This window comes from Nuphar pumila, chromosome 3, assembly GCF_984573655.1.
Source record: "Nuphar pumila chromosome 3, dmNupPumi1.hap1.1, whole genome shotgun sequence".
In the NCBI taxonomy this organism is placed as follows: Eukaryota; Viridiplantae; Streptophyta; class Magnoliopsida; order Nymphaeales; family Nymphaeaceae; genus Nuphar; species Nuphar pumila.
Window position 1 is genome coordinate 106,982,899 of NC_143251.1, and position 13,506 is coordinate 106,996,404.

Here is a 13,506-nt window from a genome sequence, read left to right on the forward strand (position 1 = left end):
ACTGGTGGGGTCTTTCTAACCCCAACTTGCCTTTCAAAAAAAATACCTTGAATAGATCTACTGGGCTAAAAATTGGTGCAAACCAAGTCATTCAACCGGATCCAGTCAACAGAGCCAGCCTCATTTGTTTTATAGTTGGCCAAAAGCATACTCATGGTCAATGCATTTAGTTGGCGTTTCTTATTTCCGTTAAACTTATATATATCTCATTTGGTGCTAAAACCCCATGCTAAATAGGTTTTTTGAGCTTTTTTTATTTTATTTTAAATTCTCACCATACAGATGTGATTTATGTACTTGATTTTATAGGGATGGGCTCTTGAAGCTTTTGATTTCAACACATGGGTTTTTATAAAGTTCAAAAAATCAACTGTCCAAAATCTTTGTAAATTTTCAAGGCTTCAAACATCATTTTTTTTATCAAAGACATGATCCAGGTGTGGATTCTTAGTAAATAGATCATGCCCAACACATTTGTAGGGCCGAAACCGAATAAAAAGCACTGGAGAAGCTGAAAAACCTATTTAGCACGAGGTTTAGCACCGACCCATTACTCTCTCTCTCTCTCTCTCTCTCTCTCTCTCTCTCTATATATATATATATATATATATATATATATATATATATATATATATGAAAGGCAAGCTGGGATTAGGCAGATCCCTACCAGATTTCATTCATGAGTATAAAATCTATTACAGAAGCTATACATCACCCTTGTCAGGGAACCAATCAGGGGTGGTCTTTCCAGAGTTTTGTATGCCCTTACTGTTAATTTTGCTAAGAATCTAGCTATAGAAATTGAGTTAAATTTAGCTTTCTGTATAACAATCCTGTTAAATCTACACAAAAAAGCACTCACCTCGTGGGGCGTGTTTAGCAGTGAGCCACTTCCTTCCAAAAAGTGTTGGATCAATTTTTTTTCAGAGAGAGAGAAAGATAGGGATAAAGAGGACAAAATTATAAACCAGTTTCACTCATCCCTCAAGTCATTCCTGTTTTCGTACCCTTATTGGGATTTCATTGATGCATGTTTTGATCAAATTAGATTCTATAGATGTCATCTACATAATTCATTTAGTAAAGATCGACACCTAAATCACTGAAATCCCACTTGAGTGCATAATTCTTTTGGTTGATAAAACACTAACTTTTTGTGATTTAAAAATTATTTTTTTTTGTTGATCAAAATACGATCCAAGGGTCTATTCTTATTAAATCTGACTATGTTGAACTCATCCATAAGGTCAGATTTGATAAAAAAGACTTGTAATCTCCAAAAATAAGGCATATTTAATGAGGGTAAAAACGGTATAGTCATGCCAATAGGGCTCCAGTTGTCTGGTAGGAGCAGTGAGTGCACGTCACCTTGTGTTGGGACGTTGCAAGTTCAAATCCCAATGGTGTGGTTGTATAACTGGTGGGGGTCTGCCTAACCCCAGCTTACTTTTCAAAAAAAAACTAGACAGTATTAGTCTTAAATCTATTAAGATTAGTTAAGGGGATTACAGTTACGAGGGGTTATGAATTTGCATAACTGAACATCAAATAAGCAGTGATTTTGAATTATAGGTACTTTAATGTATGAAAAATCAATTATCAAGCAAAGTCAGGTTGGTTTATGTAAATAACAATTTTTTTTTACTATTATTTGTTTTGTTTTTTTTCGAAATTCCGTGTAATGTTCGTGGATTCATTTTGCAGTGAGCCCGCAGAGTTCGGAGGCCACCTCAAAAACAATCACCACCACGTAACGGAAATACAGTCTTGCATTGAGAGAGAGCATCCATGGAGACGCGACCCACCGCCCAACACCATCCCCCATCATGAACAACCAACCAATCACCATTCACCGCCACCATCATCATACTATCTTAAGGAATCCATGCCTCTGTCATCACCATGAAAAGATTCATTTGTAACACATGCAGTGAAGGGTGAAACAGACATCCCATTCTGCCTTTGGGGTGTTTTTAGGAAGTGAGGAGACATTTTTTCTCGTTTCAAGCGGCTTTTATAGAGATTTTGGATCGGTGGTATAGTCCCATTCTGCTTTTGGGTTTTTTTAGGAAGTCAGAAAGCTTTTTTTGCTCGTTTTAAGCGGGTTTTTTAGAGATTTTGGATCCGTGGTATAGTTTATTTGTTTTTTTTCTTGGACAAATCGATTTGTGGAAGCTCAGGAATTCGAGATCTTGATGGGACTGTCTTTAGATAACGTGCGTGGGCTGGTTTTGGCCATGTCGTCGAGTTTCTTTATTGGGGCGAGCTTTATAGTGAAGAAAAAGGGCCTCAAAAAGGCAGGGGCTAGTGGAGTTAGAGCAGGTTGGTGGATTTCTGTTTCTTTCTATTCATATATCAATATTGGCATAAATGTGTTATCAAATTTTTTCGTTTCAATTACGTGCAAAAGTAGATTTTTCCTGATGATGGGATTCCTTTATACCTTAAAATAGATGCTTTTTCTCGTGTTCATTTGATTGTTTATCTTTTGGATGATAATATTTCAAGCATTGTTTGTTTTGTTTGTTTCAGGACAGGGAGGATTTTCTTACCTCCGGGAACCTTTATGGTGGGTTGGAATGATTGCTAGTAAGGACGATGAGAAACCTTTTTATTTTTTTCATTTTTTTCTAAAAAATTGATGCATGCATGAACGTTGCATTATGGGTTCAAGGTTTGGAAAGAATTGCATGTGGTTATTTTGGTTATAATTAACGATGGTTATTTTGGTTATAATTAAAAATTTTAATGATGGTATTGGATTTTTTGGTGTTAACATATTCACAAGAAGGAGAAATATTGAATCCATTTATCAAGTTGTAGCCTTTTGCTTGATCAAATGGTTGGTCATGTGATGCAATCCAGAAACAACTACGGTGGTAGGGAGACTTGTGTTATTATTTTTTATCATCATTGAAAATTTCATGAATGGCAATAAATGTGATAAGGATGCATATGTGCTTGTTTAGTTTATTCAATCCTAGTTTTTTCGCTTAATCAAGTGAGTGGTGGTTGTTGTGCATGATTACATGGTTGGTGCTTCGATAAAGTGTTGAAATTAGAAATCTGGTCATTGGCATTGGATTTCAAGTACTATATTGCTGTTGTTGCTTAATATAAGAGCAGTGGGGTTAGGCCTAGTATGATTTAAGTATGATATTGAGCTTGTGTTGGATATGTCCATGCCCAATACTCAGTTCTAACACTCACATAATGGAATCACAACACTGGAACGAGAAAAAGCAGGCCTTGCATAAACCTCATTGCCTCATATGCTGTATCAGATTAAGTAGGGCGAGTTCTGAACCTATTGTTACATATAGCATCCTACTATAAGTTATTGACAACTGCATTGGACATCACGATATTAATATTTTAAAGCTCGTGAGAAATATTTGTTCTCGGAATAAGATGTAGAGGCATTTCCATTGTTAGTTCTCACCAAATAGCGAGATTCATCATACAATATTTATGAAGAGCAAACTTTATTTATAAAGAGATCACAACTTCCTTTTGATATTCTTCTGATTGACGAACAGGTACAAATTGACTGCACCGGTATTTTGTGCCCTGTTGAAGCCAATGGATGGCTTTTAAACACTTGCAAATTTTGTGGATGACTAGAACTGTTAGATCCTAAAAGTTACATGTACAGCTCTTTGCCATGGACATAGGGAAACTGAAAAAAAAAGAGAGCAAAGCATCAATACATCTAATGTCTTCAGAGGGATATAGCAACTACTGGGATGGTTCATAACAGCTTCAACAAAAAACCTCTGATAAACAACAATATATAAGAGGAACACTGCGATAACACATAAACTTTGTCACTAAATGGTGAATGTTTTAACAGGTAGTTAGGAAGATACTGATGGTAATAACTCATTCAAAAGACAATGAATGCTGAGAGATTCTAGGCACTGGCAAAAAGGGTTGCACATAGTGAATTCTGATAATGTGCATTTGGACATTGCAGATGGAGATATTAGAACTCTAGCAATATAAACACAATGATGGTGTTAGAAAACAATGTGGAATATGAATGCTCCAATTACAGGTGCATGACTGAATAACAGTGAGGGAGCTCCACATCTGAATCAATCCTAAGTAGCAGAAGGTGTGCTTACCCTCAACCAGGATGTGCAGTAACAAAATAAAGTTAATATAAAAGGAATGGCTGTGGTTTTGAGTGGAGATCCTGGGACCTAGAGTGACAGATAGAATCCCCATAAAAGTACCACTTGATTTTGTATGCGGTCCTTTGTTAATTGATTAATAATGTGCACTGACAAAATCAAGATGCTATAAGGCCATTAATGTTTGTTTCTTCACACTTTTTTGTCTATTATCATAAATGAATATACAGAAGAGGGCCTTAGGCTGGAGACATGTTGAAGACGCATATGCATTAGAGACCCCTTGAATAAATACAAGATCAGTAATCTATAATAGATTCACTGGCAGTGAACAATACTTTGCAAGGAATATGACACTACAAGGTTAGGAACAATAATCTGGTCAACCTAACCCTGCAAAATACTGGCACTCATATTGGAATATAGCATGGAGAGAAGTGGACCACCCTCTCAAGGTAGTGTGGTGGCATACAAAATATATCATGGAGGGTGGTAGATTATGGTTGTTTAATGCTTCCTTTCTTTCATGAAACCCACCTCACTAATGCATTGAGCAAGAAAATTACTTTTGTGCACACCATGGGACTTTGTGAATATGTGGATGTATTATAGAAAACATGACTATAAAGCTCTTTTATTATTTTCCCAAAATCTTTTCAACCACACTATATTGTTTGAGCAATTCAATAAGTCAAAATGCTGATTTCACTCATTAGACACATCATTTTTTGCAAACATCAACAAACACAAACAGAAACATAAATATGTAGATCCGTATATAAAAGGAGTAGATGCTTTTCAATCTGTACAACAGAGACATAAACTAGGGGCATGCATATATGAATGCAGATACGTGTATAGGTGTACTATATGTAATAAGATATGCAAAAACACAAAACAAAAGCCTCTAAGGGCTTACATGATCATACACACAAAGTGCTCATGCACAAATCCATTATGGGACAATACAAAAGCCAACAATGGCTATAACAAGAGAACAAAATATAAAAATACAGGCTTTATTGATGAAATGCTTAAGAAAAAGCATTGAGAACAATTGAGGCCATTGGGGAGCTCCCAACGGTCATATTTATGACTGTTGGGTAGCCCCCAACGACTCTATGGTCTAAAGACCATAGAGCCCATGCTCTAATTCTAAAAGACAAAAAACAAAAATAATATAAAACTGTTCCTAATGAACAGTACCTATTATACTGGAAAATACCAAAATGTCCCTGACTATCAAAACAATTTACAGACTTATATATGTCTGTATATATATACTATTTTAACACTATATTCAATACCTCTAACTTATATACACTATTTTAACACTATATTCAATCCCTTCGCGTATCACACCCTGATGCTCCCTATGTTATGAGGTCGATTGACATGCTATCCTTTATTTGTAGCTGGAAGCAATTAAAGAGGTCCTTTAATGCTTTAGTTTGACTGTCAGTGTAGGCCAGTGTATTTGAAAATGAGAAGCTCAAATCACATCCTTTATTTTGCCTATGGCTGCATATTTCTTTTATAAGAAGCAACATTGCATGGAGCAGCAGAATATGATGGTCTGTTGTCTGATTATGAGAGAATATCCTCACCATATTGACCATTGAACTTCCATGTCTATATAACCTTCTACCTGCATTGGAACAAACAATAATGTTATATGATACAGCTACGCTATGGTAATAGAGTTTTTTGATGATCCTGGTTGATATGGATGTCTGCAATTTAGCAAATTCCAATCAAATTGACTCACTTTTTGAGAAAACAGATGGAATAGATAAAATTAGAAGTCAGATTCTTTGGGATTAAGGACCAGATACCAGAAACATTATTGAATATTTACAAGACATACCATCAAAAGGTAGCATCCCTTTCAGGGGAATTGTAGTTATCATAACATGTAATGATAAGGTAAAGGAACATTTTTTCGCTCATACTAGGATCTATATTTTGCAATAGTGCATCATTCATCTTTCTTCGTTTTTGCATTTCTACATTTATTTTGTTTTTCATAGCTGTAGTAGCTATAGTCATGTATATGCATAGATCCATGGAGTTTTCCCTGTACTAATCTTGTCAGATAACCTGTCACATAGTTTTTTCATGATTAATGAATTTACATTTTGATCCAAAAAAGTTTGAAACATTTGGAAGATTTCTTAAGGGGGAACTCTTTGCTTGGTTTTGAATTTCATGAGATTTATAGGAAGGATTTCCCAAAAATTTCTTGACTTTTCTTATACTTCTTCTGAAGAAAGAATTCTTTTTCTTTTTTCTTGTGGCAGTGATTGTTGGTGAGATAGCTAACTTTGCTGCTTATGCATTTGCTCCTGCTGTTCTTGTGACACCCTTGGGAGCATTAAGCATTATTGTCAGGTATGTTGCTAAAAATATTTTTGGATTTAAAATATAGTGTTTTGTTTTCAGTTGTTTTTGTTCTTATTGAAATTCTATCATGTAGTTCAGTGCTAGCTCATTTCATCTTGAAAGAGAGGCTTCAAATGTTTGGTGTCCTTGGTTGTGCTCTCTGTGTTGTTGGTTCCACCACCATTGTTCTACATGCTCCCCAAGAGAAAGAGATTGAGTCTGTGAAGGAAGTCTGGAATCTTGCCACTGAACCTGGTAATTTGGACAAGTTAATGCAAACTATAAAATCTTTTGCTCCTGTTGCCATGATGTTGCATGTAGAAAGAACCATGCTATTATTGATCACTTATGGTTCTGTGGAAGTTCATGAGAAAATGCATTTGTTGATGACATGGTTTAGATTCAATGGATTTTCGTTCCCTGCATCTCTATTTCATCTCTAAATGAGCTCTCTAGGATCAGTACATACTAACTGTTCAGTTGATGATTGTGGGTTCTGCATTCTCCTATTTTATATATTGTTTGACCGACTGAAGATTGCTATTTACAGGATTCATCCTTTACACCCTCATGGTTATAGCATTAGACGTGGTACTTATTTTCAAATTGGCACCTAAATATGGACACTCACACATGTTTGTGTACATTGGAATTTGCTCTATCACGGGTTCTATTACAGTATGTCCTTTTCCTTCCTTAAAGTTCTTACTCATTTCCATTTGCTTATAAAGCTAGTAATCCTTATTTGTGATATGGCAATTCTATTACTATGAAATGAAAATGCTGACGTGAAAGAATAAATCTTTTATGCTTGTAGGTGATGAGCGTAAAAGCATTGGCAATTGCTTTGAAACTAACATTTTCGGGAATGAATCAGTTCATCTACGTTCAAACTTGGCTTTTTGCATTTCTTGTTGCTTCCTGTGTCGTTTTGCAGATGAACTATTTGAACAAGGTAAAAAGGAATGAAAAGCCCCAACTTAGTTTATTGGTTTTTAATAGTTTGCCGTCTATTATTTTGGAAGTGATAACACACATTTGAAGTTATACCCCATGTATATGTGAACTGTGGCTAGACTTTGCATAGGTGGTCTAGGCTATGGTGCTCTCTAGTTGTCAGAAACTAGAATATGGCCTGGGCGCCCAGGGGAGGTAAGTGTCCAAGTAAGTGACCTAGACAGTTGTCCTAGAAGACTTGGGCAATCCAGGTGGGTGACTTAGGTGGCCTAGGCAAGCAACTTATGTGACACAAGGTGTACTCTTTTTCATCTGATTTTTTACTTCCATTGTAATTCTAGGTGATGCCTAGGCAAACCAGACAACCAGGTGAGGCCCAATGCCTAGGTGTCACCTAGCACTTTTGACTACATAGCGCGTATTTTTGTTCTCATGGGATATGATGGATTTCGGATCCTAGCATGAGATGATTTTTTTTTTCAAGTTATTGAACTACTTACAGATGGCTACTACAATATAAACGTATTAATGAAGTTTTACATTTAAAGAGAATGGCAGTTAAAATCCTTTCTCCGCAAAAGAAAAGAAACACGTTAGTCTTTCTATAAATGCATAGAGCTCTATAACCTTTGACCAATTGTTGATAGCATGGGCTCTTAAACATGCATGCGGCAGTATTCTGCTAGTCAAATCTTCAATAGAACTACAAATTATAATATGGAGGGAAAAATATGTTTTCTGGATAAATATTTTTTCATTTTTTCAAAAAGTTCTTCATTTCTATTGCGATTACCTTACAGAGGCTTCTTATTTTGAAACTTCCTTTCTCCTTAGTTTGTCTTTTATTTTTCTGCTGGTCATGGATTGACTTTTATTATATGCCTAGAGAAGGATATTAAGGGCAATGAATAAGGTTATGTAATGTGAAAATTTGAGAAAACACCCTAAAAGTGTGAAGGGTGATGTATTGGAGATGCAACTTTTTACATGGGACAATGATTTTGAAAGAAATAGCAAAAATGCAGAATACTGGCTGGATGTTTGGCAAATGTTTCCTTATACACAGAATACGCTTCCTTGTAGACATTCATAGTGTTGGGAATCCTTGTCATTCCATATGCAAAATTCTTACCCCTCATTGTCAATCTGTGTACATTTAGCCAGAATTCTCTCTTTAAAGCAACCTGTGCTTTCAAAATTTTTGTAGTCATGGTTCTCATTGGCTACTTCTATCATGCAGGCATTGGACATCTTCAATACTTCTGTCGTATCTCCAGTCTACTATGTCATGTTCACATCTTTTACAATCCTGGCGAGCATCATCATGTTCAAGGTAACACAACATGTAAACTCCTGCTTGTTTAGATCACAATCATAATAGTTTGAATATCATTATTTACTAGTTCTTATGTCTAATATCAATTGCTTGCAATCACCGGCTCCAAGAATTTAAAGAATGCATGCCTGTGATCTTAATTTTACTTTATGAGCAGACCTTTGTCTGTGCTCGAGATAGTTGAATACTCATGTCCATAAGAATGGTTAAGACACCTTGGTTTCTGGTCATGGTTACCCAAAACGTGAGTTGCTTGATTGTGAATTCCATCATTCTGTCAAAAATTCTTGAAGAACATTCGACTGTTTTCAGTAAACTTGAAGTGTTTGTTCAGTTGCAGTAATTGTACTCTTCAAATGAATTGCCTATTGTTTTCAGTAAAATTCAGGGGCAGCTGGATCATCAGAGCCACACAATCTTAACTGAGGTTTTGCATCAGAATCCAGTTTGCCTATCCCAGAAAAATAAAATGAAAAGTGACTTGCAACTTATCCAGGGATTGAATACAATTCTTGATATTATGACAATATATTAGGAGCATCATTGGCAGTCATATTGTAGACATCATAGTATATAGTTTTCCCTGGTTTACTACATCTTAGCTCAATGTTTTTGTGCCCCAATAACTCCTCCCTGGCTTTTCTTGGAATTATGATTTAGTTTTTTGTCATTTTTTGCCAATTTTTGCTATAATATTTCCTGCTTACAACTTTAAATTGGTTCATGCAATCACTGGTATAACTTACAAGTCACCAGTATAAGTAAATATTGTTTGACACATAAAAACAATTTTTCGGTTAGAACAATTGCATCAAATCCAAACTAGTGAGCTTGCAACTCTTGAGGCTGTCAGCATTAGCACACAATGGAAAGGTTTATCTACTTTTAGGCTTTTGTATTTCTGTTTTCTCTTTTTTAATTTGGCCAATGATGGAAAGAAAAATGTGGTCAAGTACTTAACCAAACACAGGGTATATGTAGCACAAAATTGTTAATATGTTTATGCAGTTGCAAAACACAAAACCCTCAATCGTGAACGTAAAATTCAAACAGTATTATACTATAGATTAAAACAGAGTTAAAATCTTGCTTAAAATGTTTCACTTATTTGCTTGAAGTCTCATCTGTTAGCTCAACAGAAAGAAATATCCTTACTATGCAAGAGATATGTATGTACGTTTCATAATGATAGATCAAATCAAATTCAACTGGAATCTCAGAGAGGATATGCTCTTTTAAAATCTCATGATGCACGTCACCATTCATTAGCAATGATCATCTCTGCAGTACTTACTTGGCTAATGAATTGATGACAAGTCAAGTTCTCTCTCCATGGATCCAAATGTTAATTCTATTTTCTTTATGGTCAAAGAATAACCGTCTTCTGTTCTTTGTTGTTCTTAATCCAGGATTGGGCAGGACAGAGTGCATCACAGATAGTCACAGCTTTATGTGGTTTTGTAACAATTCTTTCTGGAATCTTCATTCTTCACAAAACAAAGGACATGAATGAGAATGCCAATGGTCCAATAGTGTTAGAAGGATCCTTATAGCACTTTGATATCTGGAGCATAGCTCTCTCTCTCTCTCTCTCTTTCTCTCTCTCTCTTAAGTGCATCGGGAAACTGCACTGGGCGAAGGTCATTGATTTGAGTGTTCCTGGCAGCTTGAAGCTCGTAAAGTTTGTGTTCATGGACTTTATCACATTTCACATGATGCGCAAAATGTAACTAAAATTCCTTCTAAGCACTGGCAGTCCACCCACTGACATGGATCTTGCAAAATTTTCACTCCCATTCGAGCTCGAATGCTACACCTGTTGGATCTCTTGATTTGAGAAAACATGCAAAGATTTTGTTCAAGGAGGTTCTAACCGGCCACAAGCATAAAAATGTATATATTCTGTTTACCTTGTCCTACACAGATGGAGTTTATCTCAGATTATTTTGAGTAGCCATTGCATGTTCAGTCCATTGTAACTAGATTTCCATTCCCTTTTCTTTGTTTTAGTTATGTATTGGTTGTCTCTTGGATGCCACGGTGGCTGAAGTTTTCTTGAGAGAGAGAGAGAGAGAGAGATTCATTTTCAATGGCCTGTCCAAGATTGGCTTGTTTAGTGTGAACCCCATCTCGAACATGGATCGAGCTTGTGACCGCTCGAGTTGCAGGCAGTTTTAAGCTCTGTTTGGGGGTCTTGAATCAGAGATGTGCTGTGGTTTCCCCCAGTTGTCACATGCAATGTTATTAGAATCTGTGCATATCAGCCTATATCGGCCTATACACATTGGCCGATACGCATTGTTTGGGCAGAAACTCAATACGATTCAGGGGTGAATCAACTATTTTTTAATAAATGCAAAATACTAAATTTAATTTTTATTATTATTTTAATAGTTTTAACACGTGTCATGTTATGATTGACATAATATTTTTTATTATTTTTTGGTCGATACAGAATGATTCCCTTGAGTATCGGTATCGGCCGATACAGCTGAATCGGTGGACAAACACAATTCAGGGCCGATACTGACAACATTGGTCTCATGGTCTGCTGTTTGGCAGCAGTGATGTTGCTAAAACACTGCATTGAAAATGAAGTTGGCAGCTCCATCACCATTCACGAGCCGATGTTTTTGGCAACTCCATCCTCAGCACCACATTTTGGCAACAAATGAAAATGGTGTCATCTCAATTTAAAGCTCTCAAACAAAGCCAAGGGCCCAACCAACTTTGCCAAACAAAATTCGCGTTGCATATATGGAAATTCAACCATGTGATGTGAACATTTTTGTGGACAGGGCATTTTGGTATTTTTTCCCACAAATCTGATCCTGCAGATGTGTTCGGCTTCTGCTATTTCCTAAGAACCAACACTTGTATAATTTTTGATGAAAAAACATGCTTTTTTAAGCAAGAATATTTACACAAAATCTAAACCTTTGATTTTCAAGCCCTAAAAAACCTACTTACATGTTTCAATCAGATAATGCAAGAGGGTGTGAAAAAGCTTGTAAGTGTGCACCAAATAGGGGCTTACTAGTTTTGGTTGGACCTGGTCCAGATATCTTTTGGATTCTGGATATGTCCATGAAACTAACCTTCACATGACTAAGGTTCATTAGACGTTTGACCTGGTCCTTGATTGACTTGGCTAGGGCCCATTTACAGATCAATCCCAGGGTTGATGCTGCATATTGCTTGAACCAGCCCAAATTGGCCTGCAACTGCTATTGCGATCAGGTGTTCTACTTGGTCAATCCTTAATCCTCCAACCCTAGACCCAAGATCTACTGCCAATAGGTTGAGCTTCGGTTTGGTCCAATCCAATCTTTAGTTAACCTGATACATATTCCTTTCTTATTGGGGTGCAAAAGAATCAAATATGGGCTACATAATGGTGGATCTGTATCCAGTGGCGGAGCTACATTGAGGTCAGGGTGAGCTAGTGCCGAACCTGACCCAAAAACTCCTTAATAAGGAGGTTCGGGTCAATGGTGGGCAGTGCCCACCCTGACCCAATGAAAGAAGGATGATGGTGGCAGTGCCCACCCTCCCTGATCTTTCATGTGCCCCCTTCCCCCACCAGATGACTCTCTCTCTCTCTCTCTCTCAACCCAACAATCCCCCATTGGAGGGGTTTGCTAGGACTGGTAAACAAGCTGAGCTTGACTCGTTAAGGCTACACTCTTGCTCTTTGCAAGCTAATCATGAGTTGGCTCGTCTTCTAAAAAAATATTTTTTAAAGCTTGATAATATATATATATATATATATATATATATATATGCTTGATTTATTTTTTCACCTTTTGCAATTTTGGGTCTAAGGATTGCTTTTCCTTAATTTGGCCTCATAATTTTGATCTCAAGGTAGTCTATATGAACAATAATCGACCTGGTAGACAGTAAGCTTTTTGGTGATCAATGGTGAAAAATGACTCCCAATCCGAGTTTGGCTAAGGCCCTTGACTTCCTGTTAAGGGCGTCAACGACTACATTAGACTTTCTCAATTGATACTTTAATTCAAAACCATAATCCTTCAGAAACTGAAGTTATTTTTGTTGCCTTATATTAAGTTTTTTTTGAGAAAATAAATATTTTTGGCTTTGATGGCCAGTAAACACCTCAAATTGTTCACCATACAGATAATATCACCAAATCTTAAGGGCAAACACTGCAACAACTAATTCCAAGTCATGGGTTGAATAATTCATTTTGTAAGTTTTCAGCTGGCATCAATCATAAACTATTACCTTTTCATGCTGCATAAATATGAACCCAAATCCTTTATATGAGGCATCACTGTACACTGTGAAACCTCATGGTCCTGAAGGCAACACTAAGACCGATGTGGTCAAGTGCTTCTTGATCTCCTCAAAACTCTGATTATACTTCTTATTCCACTCGAACTTGACATTTTTTTTTTTTTTAGTTTAGTCATAGAAGCTGCTAATACCAAGAATCCTTTTACAAATCTTTGGTAATAATAAGTTAATCTTAAGAAACTATGAATTTCAATAGCATTCTTGGGCCTAGGCCAATTTAAAATTGCCTCAATCTTCTCAGTATCCACTATGAGTCCAATTCATGTTCCTTTGCCTCACTTGTGTACTTGAGCTCGCTCTATTAGATATTGAAAACATTATTTGACTTTTCTAATAATCAATCCCACCATTGATATGATATTACCCAGAAAA

General features: G+C 36.4%; 1 protein-coding gene across 1 annotated transcript; it reads left to right on the top strand.

Annotated features, from left to right (window-relative positions):
• The first annotated feature begins 2,195 nt into the window (after positions 1-2,195).
• Positions 2,196-10,364, top strand: LOC149843222 (putative magnesium transporter NIPA1). Its single transcript, XM_090000859.1, has 8 exons — positions 2,196-2,322; positions 2,533-2,589; positions 6,437-6,527; positions 6,613-6,773; positions 7,069-7,196; positions 7,336-7,473; positions 8,716-8,808; positions 10,221-10,364. The coding sequence occupies exons 1-8, from the start codon at positions 2,196-2,198 to the stop codon at positions 10,362-10,364; spliced, it is 939 nt and encodes a 312-aa protein (XP_089856985.1).
• Positions 10,365-13,506: the final 3,142 nt, after the last annotated feature.